This window comes from Rhizomucor pusillus (genome assembly GCF_041956525.1).
Source record: "Rhizomucor pusillus strain CBS 183.67 unplaced genomic scaffold VTP01scaffold_2, whole genome shotgun sequence".
NCBI lineage: Eukaryota > Fungi > Mucoromycota > Mucoromycetes > Mucorales > Lichtheimiaceae > Rhizomucor > Rhizomucor pusillus.
Genome location: NW_027192144.1, coordinates 523,603 through 541,708, shown reverse-complemented (window position 1 = coordinate 541,708; position 18,106 = coordinate 523,603). Strand labels below are relative to the sequence as shown.

The window sequence follows — 18,106 nt, the reverse complement described above, 5'->3', positions numbered from 1 at the left end:
TGTTAATCTTGTCACACAGTGTCAATGTGCAGTGTGGCCGGACCTCAGTAACGATGTCGCTTGCTTAGAAATCCAACGTCGCAAGAAATCCTTGGCACAGGAATTCATATAGTGGGTGCTGTGTTGTTATCCTTCAATTTTCTTTTTCACCACTTTACGATTCAACATGGCACAATTTCTTTACGAAGATGGATATGGAAATGTTGTTGATGAGAACGGCAGACCTAACCCATGTGTTACATCGTTGAACAGCAGCAATCTACTCTGGAAACGATTACTTCTCACACGCAATACTTGCAGAATGCAGCTTCCAAGAGACCTTCTCAAACTAATGCAATGCAAGTAAATAGGCAAAAAGATGAGGACTCTCGTATGAGCGAAGTGACGGAAAAACGTGCATATGTTCGCTACACTGCTCAGGATAAGGCCAGGTTTTTCAAGCTGAAGATTGAGAAGTGTATGAGTGCATCGGCTGCAGCGAAACAGTTGGATATTCATATTCATACAGCGCAAAGATGGGTGAAGAAGTATGATGAGTGTCCCGATAGCATCTTTGATAGTGGTAAAAAGAAAGTTCGTAAACGTATTCTGACTTCTGAACACAAAAAGGCTGTCATCGACTTTATTGATGCTAACCCCTCTGCTGCTGTTGTCGAAGTGACTGAGCATTTAATGAAGCAGTTCAATGATCTTAAAGTTTCCCGTAGCACTGTTTAAAACTTTATGAGAACTGAATGCAACCTATCACTGAAAAACGCAGAGTTCCAGTCTGTGGAAAGAAATAGCCCAGAAAAGATTCAGGAACGATATGATTGGGTTCGCGAATGGGAACAAACAGATATGAACTTTTTGACGAACTGCGTATTTCTTGATGAGTCTGCGTTTCATATAAATATGAAACACACAAGAGCTTGGTCTAAGAAAGGTTCTCCCGCAGTTGTTACTGTGCCAACCACGAGAGCAAAAACTACGTCGATATTGGGCGCTATCTCTGCTTCTGGGTTAATCAAAGTTAGCTCGAGAATACCCAGACCTAATAAGAAGAGAAAGGCTGACCAGGAATCTGAAATTCTGACCACTGGCACTGTAACGGGTCACTATATCAGCTTTTTGAAAGAAACGTTGGATGAAATGGATAAATATCCACATATGAAAGGACATTAACTGGTTATGGATAATGCACCTATACATAAGTCTAAGGATATTGCCAAGTATATTGCGTATCGCGGATATCGATGTGCCTACCTTCCCTCGTATTCTCCTGAGCTCAATCCAATAGAGCAGTTCTGGGCTGTTGCAAAGAGCAAAGTTAAGCGTCATAGGTTTTTGCAGCAAGAGACATTATCGATCAGAATCCGTGACGCATGTAACGATGTAAAGCCGACTGATTTCCGTGGTTTCGTATCTCATTCACACAATTGCTGGGATAAATGCCATAGAAAAGAGAGTATGTAAGATAAACGGCACCACTGATAATAATATTCAGTTAGGTAAGTATGTCATTTCATTTAATTTATATACAAATATAGGTATGTATAGGTATGTATAGGTACGGTTTTATATTAAGTCAGCCTCCCAGTTTTTGCAACAGCAAAAAAACTGATGTGTGTTTGCAACAGGGAGGAGTTTCTAAGCTCTGGCACGTTATCGACAATTCCCAAAACTTGTTGCAAATCTCGTAGATAGTGCATTTAGCAGGAGTACGAAAACCGAGGGGATGACTGTATGTAGCTGTTAAAAGGGCTACCTGGATGCCTAAAAACTTTTTTTTTTTTTTTGAAAAAAGCAGGCGACATTCATTTTGGAAAATGCGACATGCTTTCTAAGCATACGACATCCACTTTGAAACACGTGACATTAATTTTCATTGCCAAGCGACATTAATTTTCATAGGCCTGCGACATTGATTTTCATTCGTTGCGACATTACTTTTTGGAAATACTGTATATGGTATGCGAACTTGTACAAAAGAAAGTCTGCAGCTAGAAGAGCTTGAAAGTTATGATGTACATAAGGTTATGATGTGCCTAGAACTGTCTTCATCTGTGAGAAAGAAACGCGCATAAGACAGTATTTCTTTGTTATCAGAAATCGTCAACGCGCGTGTCTCAGGTATAACGATCAAAATGTAGGTGCGTAGAAGGAAGTACAGTAGTTTGTTCCCCTTTATGGCTACATGTGCATGATAGTAACTGCTTAAAACTTGAGCTGATTAGCAACTAGATTTCTATGCAATATGCAAAAGAGTATCAGAGGAAAAGATGAAGGATAAGGTTATGAATTTAATGAAGGAATGTACAAATATGACGTTTACGGTGACGAGGGACTTGAAGCATCCCGAGACGTTGGAACGAAGATGCTGCTCGATGTGCCATCAGCACCAAACGTGAACCGAATCAGGAAAAATCGCCTCAATGGAGTCGATGAGTGACCTATCATTATCTGTGATGAATATGCCAACTTTCCCATTGGGGCCCACTAGGAGCCATTCGTAAGACCCTTTTTCCTCGTTCACCAAGAAAGCAGATGCGAGCATCACGTAGTGTAGTTTCTTCACCCCCGAGAAGTAGATGTTTCCAAGCAGGCTGTTACTCTAACTGCATCGCGCCATGCAAAGACGTCTGGCATCTTTTGCATGACTTTTTTGAACTCTCATCTTGGCATTGGTTGGAGCGTACATGGTTGCTTTCCGGGAACGAACGTTGAGCTGTAAAAATCCGGAACTGTTGTTAGGAACTTCATTATGGTTCGCTCATGTAGGAGGTCTGGTGATGTACGCGAGTCAGACATCTTTATCATATAGAAGAATTGACGAAGTCAAATTATAAAGATAGCAATACAATCGGGAGCAAATAAAATGCACAGGAAAGAAACGAAGTGAGAAGGAAGGATATCAAAGAAACAAAAGACTTTTAGTGCACTGTTTGTATCCAATTGAACAATCTTACATATGACCTATGCAAAAAGCATTCCCAAATTCACGGAGACCTCCCACGCACCTAGATATAATGGTATAATAAGTACCTTTGTCATATACAAGGGCAATAGAAAGACTTACTGTTTGACTGGTGGTGGGGATGATTCAAGAAAATCAGGGCTTACGCCGGAAGGCGGCCTGTTGCGGAAGCTGCCCCGGTTCGCATAAAGTGATACAGCTGGGCTAAAAGAGTCCAACAGGTTAGAACCAAACATTCGATACTGGTCGTTGGATCTTGAAGCAACTCACAGTCGATAATAAGCAAGGTGATGTTAAAAGCAAAAATACCGTAAGCAAATGCACTAGGGTCGGGACAGAGGCTACTTCCGGGACCGCTGTTTTCCAATATTCCTTATTCGCAAGTGGAAGCCCACAATCGCTAGTCTTGTATCTTGCTTCGATTAAGTCTATCTCAGAGATTCATCGGGCTCTCTGGATGGATGTTTCATGGCAAAAAAAGTGTCTTCAATGCCTTCCGCTCTTCATTCACGTCGTACAAAACTACATAGTTGTTGTCGTGAAGAAAAGCGACGAGATCGGCGACGCAATTCTTCGGGCCTTGGTCGAGCTTAGCACGCAAGTTGTAAAGTTCTCGCTTGGTGACCAAGCGCTGAGCATCCCGGGCAGTCGTTGCTTGTAGCACTGTAGCTGGTCTCGCACCGCTTCCAGCATCGTTCTGGCCGTTTCTTCGGCTTCCTTGGGCAAACGACGATGCTGACGGTAATAAAGGCAATCTGCAGCGAGATCATGGTTGTGAACATCGTCGATTTTGCTCGATTTCCACTTAAAGGTTTGTCTTCTTCGTGATCGATGCTGTCAGCTTTCAGGGGCAGCAGTTATTCCTAAAGCAGTGATTTCTTCTTATTTTGACCGGTCGACACTGCGGGAGTTCTTATATGTGTGTCCGTGGACGCTTGCGCCACGAGCACAAGTGTTTAGAAGCCGCTCGTGAAGGACGACTCTCGATCGTCGCCGTCCTCTGACTATCCGGTTCAGAGTTGACGCCTTCAATGATCTACTTGGCCAAAGCTTGGCTGGGCTTCATGAGTCCAGTGCTGGCTGAAATCCCACGTTACACCGTGTGCAGTTGATAGAAGGCCTGTGATCCGCGTAGAATCGCTAAAATGTCTTGCATCGGACATATTATTCCATTGCAACGAAGAAATGTACAACAAAGACGCACACAGAGCCACATTCTTGACGCGTTGTCTGAGTTGAATTCCTGCTGTTTTAAAAACCAGTTTGCACCCCTTTTTTCTTTTCTTTCTTCTTGTTATTAATCGACAAGAGGGTTAACGAGGATACGTCCTGGCTTTACTGCAGGCAAAAATCTCCTTGTTTCCGGCAATTGAGTGCTGCCAGCTTTGCTCCGGAAAGGTCGGCGGCGAGTTCGTGCGATTGCTACCATTCTCTAGTCGAAAGACTAGCTTCACGGGCCCTATCTGATTGCCTGTTGAAAGTCTACACAGCAGTGCAACTCGTTCCGGGCCCAACATTTCCTTTGTTTCAAAATATACATGAAAAAAAATGAAAAATGAACTGGAAAAGATTTGATGGTTCTTTTGTATCCTTCTTGTTGTTGGAGATTATTTATCTTCAATTTGCCGAAAGAGTAGAGTTCGAAGTTTTGCATTTTGATATTGTAGAGATTATCCACTATCCTACAAACTATCTCAAATGACAGTCGCATTTACCTGATTGCGATGAATGCTGACGGATATGGAAGGTTTATGCGGCCCTCGTTCTTCGCCGCCAGCGAATCCAAATTTTCCCAGGACTGGTTGGGTTCTGCTTTCCCCTTCCTTTGCCTGGCCGCAGCTTCATAGAGAGTTATACACCCATGGTTCCCATTGCCTACCTGACACGGACAGAGTCCTTCTCAGCAGCGCACCGGCTTCATTCTATAAGACTCACAGACGAAGAGAATTACAGACTATACGGCAAATGCAATCACCCGAATTACCACGGACATAACTACAAAGGTTTGCTGAAAACGTCAAATGTCTGTTCTGCATAGATAGGAGAGTGACCGTTTATGTAAATGTCCCACTAGTGGAAATAACTGTCCGGGGACCCGTGGATTTGGACAACGGCATGGTCGTGAACATGACAGATCTAAAAGAGGTTATCAAGGAAGCGGTGCTAGACCCTCTCGATCACAAAAACTTGGCAAGTGGATTATCCTCAAGAAGGAGGGAGTGTGTGTGAGTGTGTGTGTGAGAAAAGCTGGTTTGCAGACAAGGAAACGAAAGAAAGAAAATTAGGGAGAGCAAAAAGGTAGAAACGAGCAACAGATGGTTGCTAACATCCCCTTGTTTTTTCCTTCTAGGACCTGGATGTTCCTTTTTTCAGTGTTCAGCCGAGGTATGCCGATCACGCACGATGGATTGTCTTTATCATCTCCCTATGGCGATACTCACGAAAAAAGTAATTAGCACGACCGAGAACTTGGCTGTATTTATATGGAAAAATTTCAAATACTTCTTTGATCAACATCCAGTGCTGAAGCACAGCCAAGCACAAATTTACAAGGTTAGGTTACAAGAGACGGAACATAATGTTGTCGAATTCATGGGTGAATCAACACGGGAGCGATAATGATATACCACTGCATTATAGATAAAGATAAAAGTAATAGCTGCTGCATGCTCTTTTCTTTTTTTGCCAAACATAAGTGCCGTATATTGGGATTCTTGTAGCGTGCGAGTGCGTGTGTGCTCCTGCATCTATGCATGTGCGAGCATGTGTCGATCGTCTCCTCCTAACATCGTGCAAGCGATCACGGACGGGAGAGGACAGGATGGGAAGTGGGCTTATGGATATCCAACCTACATATCGTTTTCAACATTCTCCTTGCTCAATGAGATAACATACCCGTGCAGAAATCGAGGTTCATGTCTAGAACGCTCACAAATCCAAGACAACAACGATTGCTAATGTCACAACCACCTTTGCCAACGTGAATGAGAAAATAATAGAAGAACGCAAAATTTCACGTAAATAGACAATAAGCCAGAAGAGCGTATACTCATCACTAGCGATGCAGCCCGGTGTAATTCTGGTAGCATCATCCTAGTTGATGTATGCAAGTTTACTGATGTTAATTTGAGGATACGTATGTACTTGGTAATGGCTGGCAAAAAGAAAGATACATATATGCAAGTATCTTGGGGGTAACGAGGCACACGGTTTTATTACTTTGTTTTAGGAAACACAAACAAGGGCCGTAAATGATCAGTACATGGAAAAAATGGAAGAAATTGTATATACCGCGGACGACTTATAGAAAAGAAGAAATAAATAAACTCGCCACGCAATGCACTGCAGCATATAAAGTGAAAAGGGGAAAATGTAAATCTGATAGTCAATATCAGATGAACAAAGCTTAAAAGAAGAGAAGAGAGGGAAGAGTATTAGGGTTGCATCCAAGCAAAGTAGTAGTAATAAGGGAAGAAAAAACAAAGCAAAGAAAAATGTAACGAAAAAGAAAAGCAAAAGTGAAAAATCAAGACGATCATATGTAATTTTGGACGAAGCTTGCAAAGTGTTGGTTCGCAGCGGCCGTAGCAGCGGATGTGTCCAAGGTCGATGCAGCAGTGGGATGAATGGAAGAGGTAGAAGACAGTTTGTTGTGATGATGATGGTGGTCCTTGCTTGTGCTTGTGCTGTGTCGGTGGATGCGAATGTGTTGGTTGAGATTGTCGGAACGAGAGAAACGCTTGTTGCAGCTTTGGTAAGGACATTCAAAGGCTATAAAGTCAAATGCATCAGCAAACGTTGATCGACAAATAAATATATAAATTTACGTACGTTTTTCAAGAGTGTGGATGGAACGAATGTGGCGTTTGAGATGCTCTGATCGCTTGAATACCTTGCCGCAGCCGTCGTGTGTGCAAGTGAACATGCGAGCACCGTTGCTTGGCACATTGGACACTCGTCGGCCTCGGGAGCGGGGAGCCTTCAAGGTCTTATCTTGGCTTTTCTGCTGGCTTCGTCCTTCCTGTTGTTGCTGAGGAGGAGAAGGATAGACATTGAAGCTCTGGTTGAGATCCTTGTTGCCAAAGGGACGGGTTGTACACAGATAACCTTGCATGGTAGGGTCCAAGAAGCCGGTGTGGCTAAATGAATTGTGACGCTGTACAGTGTTATCGAAGAATGTCGGCACACTGAAGGGTGCAGCAATTGAGTGTCTGTGCTGAAGAACACTACGCTGGGGCATCAAAGGAGCAGCCATGCTGAGGGGATGGATCGCTGACGAGAACATGCCAGTTGTTGTTGCTGCGGTGCCTGGAACTAGATTGTTATCGAAACAAACAGAGCCAAGGTTGAATCCTGCAGCAGTGGACGTGAAGGAAGACAAGTCCATGGCTGTGCCTTCGTTGCCGGCAGTGCTGCTGCTTCTGCTGCTCATCTGGCTTTGGCTGGTCTGATATTCGTCAGCGCTTTCGTTTGAGGGAGAAGCTGTGCTAGAGAGCGGCATGTATGGCTCGTAATCCGGGGCAGCAGTGTGCTCGGAAGAGAGCAAATCTGCGTAGCTGAATCTGCGCTGTTCCTCCTTCTTGATATCGAACGAGTAGTAAGGTGTGGTGACAGCAGCTTGGGATGTAAATAGCTGATGGGACTGGGGAGACGACGATCCAGGTTGGATATGGTTCACAAAGGGCTGTAGCGTGTCGTCTTGCTTGGTATCGAGAAAGGAAGATGGAGATGACATTGTTGCAACAAGCTGTTATTAGAAGAGTATATATAGAGTGAGAAAGAGTGGATGCTGGGTTGGGAGATAACGATAGGAAGGAAAAGATACAAAGAACAAGAGTGGGAAACGGAGCGAAAGTGCAGGGTATTTAAGTAGATCCAGAAATTAGTAGAGTTTAGCTGTCAAGGTGGGTTGGACGGAAGGGTCCTTAAAATGATTGGTCCGATATAAAGGTTGGATGCACATCACACGTCGCAGAATGGATATTGTTCAGAAGTGTGCTGCTTTTTCCGAGTAAGGAGAGGAGTTGGATTTAGAACGGCAAGGTTTATGCACGAAATGCTGAATCACTAAAGTTCTGTTTGTGAGGCAGAGCGAAAAGCGGAATCGAAATAGAGCTGTGGCCAAACAATGCGTGTTTTTGGTTAGTCAACGTGTGTGCGCATACCTGAAATTGGAATAACCAAGTCAGCCCAGAGCGGAGCACGAGGTGGGGGTTCCCCGATGGGCGATTATGAACACCTCATCGTGCTACCTTTCCATTGTCGCTAGGTTCTCCTGCATCGCATCATCTGAACCCCTTCTGTCTATTTTCTATTCTTGCGGATGCTGCTCTTCCTGGTTTGGGCACGTTCTTGGGTGACAGTGCATTGGTTCGAGCGAACGAGCGAGCGAATGCTCTCTCTAGAGCTCAATGTCTGTATGTACCTTTATTTGCTGCCCCCTTTTTTTCAAAACGGGTAAAACACACCGAAAAGAATAAACCTTGATTGATTGTAGTTCTTGGCTTGACACATATTCCAATCGCATCCGAAAAGGCGAATATTGCCGCACCTTTATTTGCAGTCTGGAACAACATTGCGGATGTCGGACATGCTAGTCAAACCAAGTAGATCTTTTGCTACGTTGCACATCCCTGCTTTTGCTTCATGCACCGCAAAAGGAAGCTGCCCATGGATCTGTCCGCCTGTAAAGTGCTGTTCAGTTCAATAACCATATGCATTCCATTTAATTGGCAAAAGAAACAAGGTTCAAGACCTGCTAGCTGCAAATAGTAGATCTCTAATAAATCAAAAGTCCTGATGCTGCTGCTGCTCTTGTTGTTGAGCCTCGCAATACATACATACATACATACCTTACGGCTACGATGATGAGATCTAAACTAATTGCTCCCTAAATTTTCCAAAATCCAGGTGTGTATGTTGCAATGGTGCGAATTCCTTGTGGCCTCCCTAAAGCTATGTGCCCATGACGCGTACACACACACACACACACACACACTTTTGTCTGGTAAGACGATCTGCAAGCGTCACAAGATCAAATGAAATTACTTTTTCTACTTTACAGGCCGCTCGCTCCAATGTTTGTGGAACGCCCCACATTTTTTTGTCTCTTTCATCGAGATAGAAGCGTAACACATGAACCCTGGCGAGGCACCAATCACCGCTGGTAATTGACAGAAGCATTGCTTCTCGAAAAGGCACTGCGAACAGATGCACACGCATGCGCTGTTTAAGACGCGTCATTCCGCGGATATTAAGCTTCATCGCGATTTCATTTCTGCATATTCCGCTGCTTTCATTTCCAGATTCGAGTAATTTATTGAGATAAAATTAGGGTTTTGCACTTCGACAAATGAACTTGACAGTGTCTTAATGAGCTGAGAAAAAAAAAAAAAAAGAAGGTGAGACACCGCACAAGTCATCAATCACCTTATAAGTCTACTGTAAGCATAATTGTTGTTATTTTAATGCTGCAACTTTGACCGTAAATTACACACAGCTCAGTCACATTCCTCGTTTTGCTCGAAATTAACGCTCAAAATGGTAATTCTTGTTAACTATTGTATTCATATGAGCAAAAGAGGACTCTGTTCGATGCCTAAATATTATTCCTCCATTTTATCGTCTTGCTTCTTGCTGAATTGTTGCGGCAACGGCGGTACGGGAGGAGGAGGTCCTCCACGATTTCCGGATTGACGGTGATTATCTTGCTCCTCATCCTCGTCTTCATCGTCATCATCGTCAAGGAGCTCGTTGGGTCGTTGCCTAAGCACGTTGCCCATGTTGTAATGCTGCGCTCGTTTCTTTGCAAACTCCTCGTGCCGCTTGCGCTCTGTTCAAACTCCATGCATCAGATCCAAATCTTAATCCATTCTTTTTTCTTCTGGGAAAACATGAGCTATATTTACTTACTCTGCTCATCATCTTCGTCTTCCTCATCTGATTCCCAATCATCGTCACTCAGATAGACACGTCTTCCCTTTTTGCTGCCAGACGAGTTGGATCGATCAGATTCATTTCCTGTATCTAACGAAAAGTCTTCCGGCTCCTCGTGCGCTGCTCGAGCTCCGTAAGGTACATCGCCTTGAGATCATACGGTATTGAGTCTCAATCTTCTTCACCGAACATTCTTCTCTCATCATGGATATGCATCATTTTACCTGGCATGTTGAGCACTTCATCCTTTTCTGGATCATACCGGATATACGGCGTTTTTGGCTCGTCAATCTTCATCGTAGAGTCCTTTTGCCCCTCATTGTACTCGAGATTCGCCTCGTCCCACTTTAATCTATAGCCAAAAAGGTGAGACACAACAGCTTTTCTTTCCAGGAGAAGCACATACCGTGCTTCTACACCATCGTTTGCAGATTGACTAGGCTTCTTCAGGATGCCCTTGATGGGCTTTGTTGGTTTGGTGTTCATTGCGAGATTCCTGCAGAAAAAAGCGACATCGAAAGTTGGCTCGGCCCGCTTGCATGAAACGTCACGCGATAGGGATAACCGTTCGTGGCACCATCCACCAACTATTGATCTCCTGCCTAACTTCTATGTTGCTGCCAGTGTGAACAACAGATTGAAAGCGGTGGGCGTATACCCGTAGGCATTACGTAGCATCGAAAGTCGAGCCCATAGCATCACAATTACAACAAAGTCTATCCTTAGTACAATTCTCATTTATCCAAATCGGTGTGCGATCATTACATCAATAAAATGTAGCAATCTACTCTGAACCTTAACACATTGCGGTGCCCATTTATTCATCCATACTATGAGTATGCCAAAATAATCATTGAATGGGAAAAAAGAAGAGTAGTCCAGGCAGGATTTCTTTGCTTGAATTTTTTCCTTGTCCGTTTCTGAATGACTCCACACTTACTTGCAGTGGGCTATTTGACTACACGCGTCGTAGCAGACGATCCGGTGCTGCCCAAGGACGCCGAAACCATAGTCTTGCCTCATTTGCTCGCAATCTCGCACTTTGTATGCAACACTTTAACAATTCACGCAACGCGTGCAAAGTATCTTTTACGCACATCGCCCGAAGGAACTGCAGCCAACAATGACTTGATTGCGATGTTATCTGAATCACTGTCCGGAAAATGTGACCAGCAAGAACGTTTCGGTGTAATACCTTTGAAGGATGGCCTGTGTGGGCTACTAAAGGCGCCTGCTTCGAGAACGGATTGCTTTATTTTACAAGTGATTGCTCCTCTTCCAGGAGCAGAACCATCCATCTATACGCCAAGTCATCTATCTGAAGAATGGCAGCAACTCTCGCTGAAAAGAATGCCAGCAATGCCTTTTGAAGTAATGCAGTTGTGTCAGCAAGCGAGTGACCCAGCATGTTACCATACTTTGCAATCGATCGCCCAGCAGGTCCATCACGTTGCAAATACCTACGGATACTGGGATTTATGGGCAGTACTCGTAGGCATTTGCGATCGATTCCAGATAGACGCACAGCGGTTGCTCACCACCACCACCAGCAGCTCTTGAAAAAAGAACCGACGAAAAGACCATGCGAAATTGTGTAAACTTTCCTTTCCTCCGCTGCCCCCTGCTACTCACAAGGAACTATTGAGGAGCTTTCAAAAATGTTATTATTACAACGTTATACCTACGCATTCTTTTTCCTTTTACTTTCCTCATACAAGCTTTTTCATCCTTCTCTTTTTCTACATATTCTCTTTCCAAAATAATCCCGATGACCGGAAAAGACCATCTTGGAGGTGTAAAGGTTGCATCTGCAAAAGAATCACCGTTTCAAGAACTGCCGCATTTTCCAGACACGACGACGCAGCGGCATCGGGAGCTACTCGAACCATCACAGGATACCGTTAGCAGCAGCAGCGACAGTGTATGGCAACGCACGGTCGAGCAATGTGCCAAGAGTATTGTTTCCATCAAAGGCATTCGCAATCGCTGCTTCGACACCGACACACCTAGCAACTTTGCTGCAACTGGATTTGTTGTGGATGCAGAGCGTGGTATCATTCTTACAAACAGGCACGTCGTCTCTGGAGGACCCACTACGGCGCAGGCGGTGCTCTCCAACCACGAGCAAATCGACCTTGTACCTATTTATCGTGATCCCGTGCATGATTTCGGGTTTTTCAAATATGGCATGGAGAATGTGCGGTTTCTGGATATCCCAGGTATCGAGCTGTATCCGGACGGAGCGCGAGTCGGTATGGAGATCAGAGTCATTGGGTATGCTGCAATAAATGGGTGTTGTAAAATGTGTGTATTTACATCGATCCCTCTTGTTCTTTTTCTTTGCGACTCTTTTTGGTTATTTTTTTCTTTAGAAACAACGATAACGAGCGGCTGACTATCCTGTCTGGCATGCTGGCCCGGCTTGACCGCCAGGCACCCGACTACGGCGAAGGCGAGTACAATGACTTTAATATTTTCTACATGCAAGCAGCCTCGGGCACAGCATCTGGAGCAAGCGGAAGCCCGGTGCTGGATATCCAAGGCCGAGCAATCGCGCTGCACGCTGGCGGCAGGGACCAGCATTCCAGCTTCTACCTCCCGCTTCGGAGAGTACAACACGCTCTGCGATGCATCCAGCAGGGCAAGCACGTGCCGCGAGGCACTATCCAGACAGAGTTCGTTTACAAATCTTACTACGAACTAATGCAGCTGGGACTGCCCGATGAATACGAAGCAAAGTTGCGTAGCAGCAGCAAAGGCAGCGGCCAACATCACGGCATGCTAGTTGTGAGAAAGACGCTGCCGGATGGACCTGCGCATGGATTACTTGAGCCCGGTGACATACTATTCGGAACCAAGCTGAGACTTTTACGCGACTTTGACACACTCGAGGATATCTTGGATAGCTCCATTGGGCAGACGGTGCAGCTGTACGTGATGCGCGCTGGAATTCTGAAAAAGGTCGCGGTGCAAGTGCAGGACTTGCACAGCATCACGCCTAGTCGCTACATTGAATTTGGCGGTGGTATTGTCCATGACTTGTCTTACCAGATGGCGCATAGCTACGGTTTGTCTTTAAAAAACGCGGGTGTCTACGTTGCAGCGGGTGGATACTTGTTAGGAAGAGCGCGTGCGACGAGAGGAGCGGTTATTGTCTCGCTCAATTACAAGCCAATCAACAACCTGGATGATTTTGTATCTATTGTCAAAACCATCCCGGAAGGTGCCCAGGTGCCGATTCGATACTACAGACCGCTGGCACAGTCTCCAAGAAAGGCAGTGATGTTTATCATGCAAATGGATCGAAAATGGAACCCGTTCCTATTGGTATCCAGAAATGGTAAGAATGCAGATCTCTCTCTCACCGCGGATATGCATAACACCAACGTTTCAGACAAAACTGGCTTGTGGGATTTCAAGGACTTGGAAACCTCGTCTCCCCAGCAGCAGAAGCAGAAGCTTACCAAACCTGTTGACAGCGGCGGTGGTCGTGTGAATAATTGCTGCTCGTCTGCGGTTTACAACGTTGCAGACTCGGTCGAGAGTCTGCCAAAGGCTCTTTGCTCGGTTGAATGCTACGCTCCTATTGTTATTGATGGTATGCGGGATTCGCATACCTTTGGCACGGGCGTCGTTCTATCGCTAGACCCGCCGCTAGTGTTGTGCGACCGAGATACTGTGCCCGTCGGCATCTGCTCGTTGACTTTAAAGTTCAACAATAGCTTGACTGTTCCCGGAAACCTGCTATTTTTGCATCCGTTCTACAACTTTGCTGTCATCAGCTTTGATGTAAAGACCGTTCTGAGTGCCAATTTAGATATTCGCTTTGTAAAGTTGGCAGACGAACCGCTCAAATTGAACGATGTAGCGTACTACGTCGCGCTAGACGGTAAGAAAGAAAAAGTTCACGTTTCATCTCAAATCCTTATTGTATTATCAGGTGACGATAAGCCCGAAGTTCAGGAAACACACATTGCAAAGCACATCAAAGGCATACGTACACGGGAGTGCCTGCCACCGCGGTATCGTGCCTGTAACATGGATGCTTACAAACCTTCAGAGCAGTGTGATGGTCAAGGCGGGCTGTTGGCGAACAAGAACGGGCACATGGTGGCACATTGGCAAACGGTCGTCACGGGTGATTCCAAATTCGGAGGAGCCTCACGCGAGATGTTTGGCGTTGCCATCAAGTACATACAACCGGCTATCGATGCTTTGCGTGCACGGAAGAAACCGCAGGTGCGCGGTATTGATGTGGAGCTTTGGACCATGCAGACTGCCAATGCACGGTTGCTAGGTCTTCCTGAAGAATGGTTAGCGGGAAAGGACGGTGTGCTGTACGTCGTTAGCATATTGAACCGATCGACGCCGAGCGGATCCACGCTTCAGTTGAATGACATTGTACTGGAGATGCAAGGACGATCCGTGACAGACGTGAGCTGTCTCGCTGATTTTGTAGAAACAGAGCAAATTGATATGGTAACGTAAAGGAAGTGAAAAGAAAGTATAAGTGTTGCTTTTGACTTTTAAGTCACAACAAAATAGACAATATTTCGCAACGGGGAGATTATGCGCCTATCTTTTGCAACTTCGGTGTACGACGGTCAAGAAACAACGCACGTTGTGGGGTGGCAAGGCCTGCATCTGCAGCAAATCTATCCTGCAGCGAGGGAACAATTCGATCTTCACGGCAGCAGCAGCAGCAGCGTGGTGCTGGCATCGTGCTGCCTATTCGGATCTCCAGCGCAGGGCCACGTGCCTCCAAATGTCATCGTTGCAGAAATCAATGGACAGGAAATCGAGACGCTGCAGGATTTCATCCGCGTGGTCGAGGAAAACAAGCAGCAGAAATTCGCTAGAGTAAAGTATATCACGAGCAGAGGCCAGATGGATGTGTGCGCTTTCCAGCTAGACTACCATTACTGGCCCACTTGGCAGGTCCACAAAGACACTGGGCTCATTCGCCAATACAATAAAGCATAGACAGGACTACTACGTACAGTATGGACTTGTTACAAAAGTACTGCGACGTGATAATTAGAAAGTGACCGATACCTTTCGTCACGAAAGAAATAAGCTTTCTGTCTGTCCTACTACAGAAAGTCGGGCATCCTCGAGTAGTTTTATTAGTTGGCCCATCGAGAAGAAACTGTAAACTTGTCTGAATACGATTGCACTGCAATGTATTACAATAAAAGACTTTTCAGTGTTCTAATAGGCACCACATATCGAGCAGTGTGCGTGTGTGTATGCATTGATAGCCAGGGCCTTGTCAAGCGTATAATAGAGAAGAGCGGCGTAATTTTTTGTTCTTTCTTGTTCTACGTACATACATATGACTACGGCAAAAAAGAAGGCGTTGTACTTGTGTGTTTGTTGATTCTAATGGGTGAGCTTCTTCCAAATTGGGGAGATATTAAGAAGGTCAATGCCCACCACCACCGCCGCCGTTGTTGGCAGCGGAAGACCGACTCTCGATTCGTTTTTGCTTTGCTACGAGACGCGAAAATCTGAGCCCGCAGGCATTGCAGAGTCTAACAAGAATACCGGTGTCAGCAAGAACAGAAATGCAGTGATTCAGTTCAGTTGTTTACGTCTTGTTGCCAGAGGGCCCTTTTCGCCACTCTGGACTGGTGCTTGTGTGACATTTTGAGCATATCCGGATCTCAGGAGCCGCTCGCGTCGACTGGGACAAGGACCGGCGGAATCCGTACGGACGTGTAGTGTGAATAGGGAGTAAAGGATCGTCTTGCTCGAATCCTTCTTGCCACCGTTTCCTCTCGCCGCCAAACCTTGGTGCTACTGCCGCTGCTGCTGCTGCAGTTGTGTGAAGCGGCCATGATGCTGTGCGATACTGCTGCGTGCTGCTGCTGCTTCGCTGTTGCTGCTGAGCATTTGGGAGGTGCGGGAACGCGTTGGAAGATGACAAGTCATATGACCTTTGGCGAAGAAGGATAATGAGTGACATGGGCCTTTCTGAAACTGTTTCCCAATTTACCACGGGGAAGGAGGAGGCACATTGTCCTCGTAACGCGAGAGAGTCGGGACTTTTGATATATGAAATGCGCCGAATACAATGTTTCCATATGGTATGACTATTCTTTCCAGTCGGTACAGACCACCAAGAATGCTTACAATGGAGGTTGACTGGTGGTGGCGAGTGCATGCAATGTCGTTTTCAATTTGTAATACGTCATTTTTGCTATCTGCTTTCTGTAAGTCGCTACGCTGCAGCAGCACATCGTGGGTCACCTCTCTTGCCAATTTTGACAGCTCTTCAATTGTTTGTTCGTATGGGTTTTGGTGGAACATTTGAGTGTTGTTGTAGTAGGCGCTCGATGGCCATGAAACAAGCAATTGTCGCGTTTCAGCATTGTGAATCTGGAAAAGCCGGAACGGATCCATTGGTAGGAATTTCGGCTGCGGCGCTCTTGAAAGACCCTGTTGGATCAGGTTCCTGGCCATGATTTTCGCTTCCTAGTTAGGGGTCCCCAATATTCGGTTAGTCTCGGAATTTTGACAATGCAATCCGCGATAATCGACACAAAGAGAGAGCCGCACCGTAAGCTCAAAATGCTTGTCTCCACATTGCTGTGCTACTCTGCCAGCTTGCCTAAAATACTCTAGCACAGATCAGTCCCGGAAGCGCCACCAAAAGGACAATTGGGGAAAAGCATAAAGCGCAATTGTAATCGCTTACCGGAATTGTGGAAGAAAGTAAGTATCATATCTTCAGCAGCAATGTACATGACGACGTCAACCACGTTCCACCCACAATCCTATTCCATGCTCGCATTAAGGTTGGGATTGCGTAAAATACATACAACAACGTTCGGTCATATACCAGCATATCTGTTTCGTCGCAATGTTGATGATGACGAATGTCTTTGAATGCTTTCAAGCGACATCTGGTAAAGAAAAAGCAGCAGAAAAGACAAAAGTTGGTTCGCCATCGTCTCAAAAATTAAGGATGCTGTAGCATAGAAGAGCAACAACGCGAGAGACCCGAAAACAAGAAAAAGGCAAAGAATCTTTCGATGCTAGGTCTTACCTGGTGATGGAGCCCGCCAAAGTCCGGCAGAGCTTAAAGTTGGAAAGGTCTGTTTTGGCCATATCCAGCTCCTCAGGATGTATAAATTCCAGCAATGAACGATGCAACAGCAGTTCCTTGATAGTTTTACCAGTTTCGACGACGACAATGGAGCCTACCGAATCCGGCAGGTACAAGAACCGGAAATGTTCCGGACTCAACAAGGCCCAAAAACACGGCGGATGTATACAGTCGCTCATATATAACCCCCACCTCGACAACGTTTTTCGTTTGCTGCAAAAGAAGAGTTCCAAAAACCGCTCCTTTTCCTTGAGTAAGCGCGTGTGCGAGGGGAAAGCAGGTAAACCGATCTGGGAACCGCCAATGGTTCAAAGTTATGCAGGGAAGATAGCAAGGAATGAAAACAAAAAAGAAGGGCAGGGAAGAGAAGCAAGAAGAAGAAAGTGATGAAGAAAAAGAAGTCTATTTCCAAAGCCAGTTTGGTTGGGCGCCATGGCGCAGGCCAACAAATTTAGGGTTACACGTTTGCAGTTCAGAAATTTAAGCGTTGTATACGAGAGATATGTGCGCGCAAATAACAGAGAATTAAAAGCTGTCATTGGGCAAACACAGCAGCGTTTTGTTGCGATTGTCGCGAGAAACAAAGCAATCATTCCATTATCCATCATCGCAATGCAGCGGATATCGGACGTGAAAGGCAATCCCACTCGATCATTGTTTAAAAATCACGATAACTGTGGGTACTCCTAAAATGCCTCAACCTGCATCGTGGCAATGGACTCGCTTGCAACAATTCTGAAAATTCGCTGCATATAGTTAGATCCACTGCCTTGATGTATGCATGCATCCACATGCAACTTACTCTCACGCCTTAAACAGACAGATCTCTCCAGTGTCATCCGCTTGCATGCTACCTATCATTTCTTTGCATGAATTCTATTACCCTGTTGCTCAAGTCCATGAGGTGTAGTTTACATTTCTGTGTTGCGTAACGAGAAACGAAAGTTCCACTTATTACATATCGCCCTCGCCCTCGTTATGTATATGATCGATATCGTTCGACTTAGCGCAAGCCGATGATTCTGCAATACCCACAACATTTTTCAAGGTTTTCTAGAGTCATTTACTTGTCTCGATGATTCTACCTATTAAGATTTAATTTA

General features: G+C 45.3%; 9 protein-coding genes across 9 annotated transcripts; 5 read left to right on the top strand and 4 right to left on the bottom strand.

Moving 5' to 3' along the window:
- Positions 1-231: 231 nt before the first annotated feature.
- On the top strand, positions 232-717 carry VTP01DRAFT_4274 (uncharacterized protein; the record flags this gene model as incomplete). Its single annotated transcript, XM_069382938.1, has 1 exon — positions 232-717. One exon carries the CDS (start codon positions 232-234, stop codon positions 715-717), a length of 486 nt encoding a protein of 161 aa, XP_069243689.1.
- A 177-nt stretch (positions 718-894) lies between these two features.
- On the top strand, positions 895-1,164 carry VTP01DRAFT_4273 (uncharacterized protein; the record flags this gene model as incomplete). Its single annotated transcript, XM_069382937.1, has 1 exon — positions 895-1,164. The coding sequence occupies one exon, from the start codon at positions 895-897 to the stop codon at positions 1,162-1,164; it is 270 nt and encodes an 89-aa protein (XP_069243688.1).
- A 2,258-nt stretch (positions 1,165-3,422) lies between these two features.
- On the bottom strand, positions 3,423-4,022 carry VTP01DRAFT_4272 (uncharacterized protein; the record flags this gene model as incomplete). The annotated part of the gene is made up of 2 exons (XM_069382936.1): positions 3,423-3,711; positions 3,997-4,022. The coding sequence occupies 2 exons, from the start codon at positions 4,020-4,022 to the stop codon at positions 3,423-3,425; spliced, it is 315 nt and encodes a 104-aa protein (XP_069243687.1).
- Positions 4,023-4,817: 795 nt separating this feature from the next.
- VTP01DRAFT_4271 (uncharacterized protein) lies at positions 4,818-5,575 on the top strand (the record flags this gene model as incomplete). The annotated part of the gene is made up of 4 exons (XM_069382935.1): positions 4,818-4,959; positions 5,031-5,146; positions 5,307-5,341; positions 5,413-5,575. The coding sequence occupies 4 exons, from the start codon at positions 4,818-4,820 to the stop codon at positions 5,573-5,575; spliced, it is 456 nt and encodes a 151-aa protein (XP_069243686.1).
- Positions 5,576-6,491: 916 nt separating this feature from the next.
- VTP01DRAFT_4270 (uncharacterized protein) lies at positions 6,492-7,691 on the bottom strand (the record flags this gene model as incomplete). Its single annotated transcript, XM_069382934.1, has 2 exons — positions 6,492-6,727; positions 6,788-7,691. 2 exons carry the CDS (start codon positions 7,689-7,691, stop codon positions 6,492-6,494), a joined length of 1,140 nt encoding a protein of 379 aa, XP_069243685.1.
- Positions 7,692-9,561: 1,870 nt separating this feature from the next.
- VTP01DRAFT_4269 (uncharacterized protein) lies at positions 9,562-10,378 on the bottom strand (the record flags this gene model as incomplete). Its single annotated transcript, XM_069382932.1, has 4 exons — positions 9,562-9,788; positions 9,869-10,039; positions 10,117-10,244; positions 10,299-10,378. The coding sequence occupies 4 exons, from the start codon at positions 10,376-10,378 to the stop codon at positions 9,562-9,564; spliced, it is 606 nt and encodes a 201-aa protein (XP_069243684.1).
- A 438-nt stretch (positions 10,379-10,816) lies between these two features.
- On the top strand, positions 10,817-11,452 carry VTP01DRAFT_4268 (uncharacterized protein; the record flags this gene model as incomplete). Its single annotated transcript, XM_069382931.1, has 1 exon — positions 10,817-11,452. One exon carries the CDS (start codon positions 10,817-10,819, stop codon positions 11,450-11,452), a length of 636 nt encoding a protein of 211 aa, XP_069243683.1.
- Positions 11,453-11,660: 208 nt separating this feature from the next.
- On the top strand, positions 11,661-14,875 carry VTP01DRAFT_4267 (uncharacterized protein; the record flags this gene model as incomplete). Its single annotated transcript, XM_069382930.1, has 5 exons — positions 11,661-12,166; positions 12,265-13,232; positions 13,287-13,781; positions 13,833-14,371; positions 14,438-14,875. The coding sequence occupies 5 exons, from the start codon at positions 11,661-11,663 to the stop codon at positions 14,873-14,875; spliced, it is 2,946 nt and encodes a 981-aa protein (XP_069243682.1).
- Positions 14,876-15,317: 442 nt separating this feature from the next.
- On the bottom strand, positions 15,318-17,182 carry VTP01DRAFT_4266 (uncharacterized protein; the record flags this gene model as incomplete). Its single annotated transcript, XM_069382929.1, has 7 exons — positions 15,318-15,426; positions 15,487-15,831; positions 15,891-16,369; positions 16,454-16,515; positions 16,593-16,671; positions 16,737-16,800; positions 16,944-17,182. 7 exons carry the CDS (start codon positions 17,180-17,182, stop codon positions 15,318-15,320), a joined length of 1,377 nt encoding a protein of 458 aa, XP_069243681.1.
- Positions 17,183-18,106: the final 924 nt, after the last annotated feature.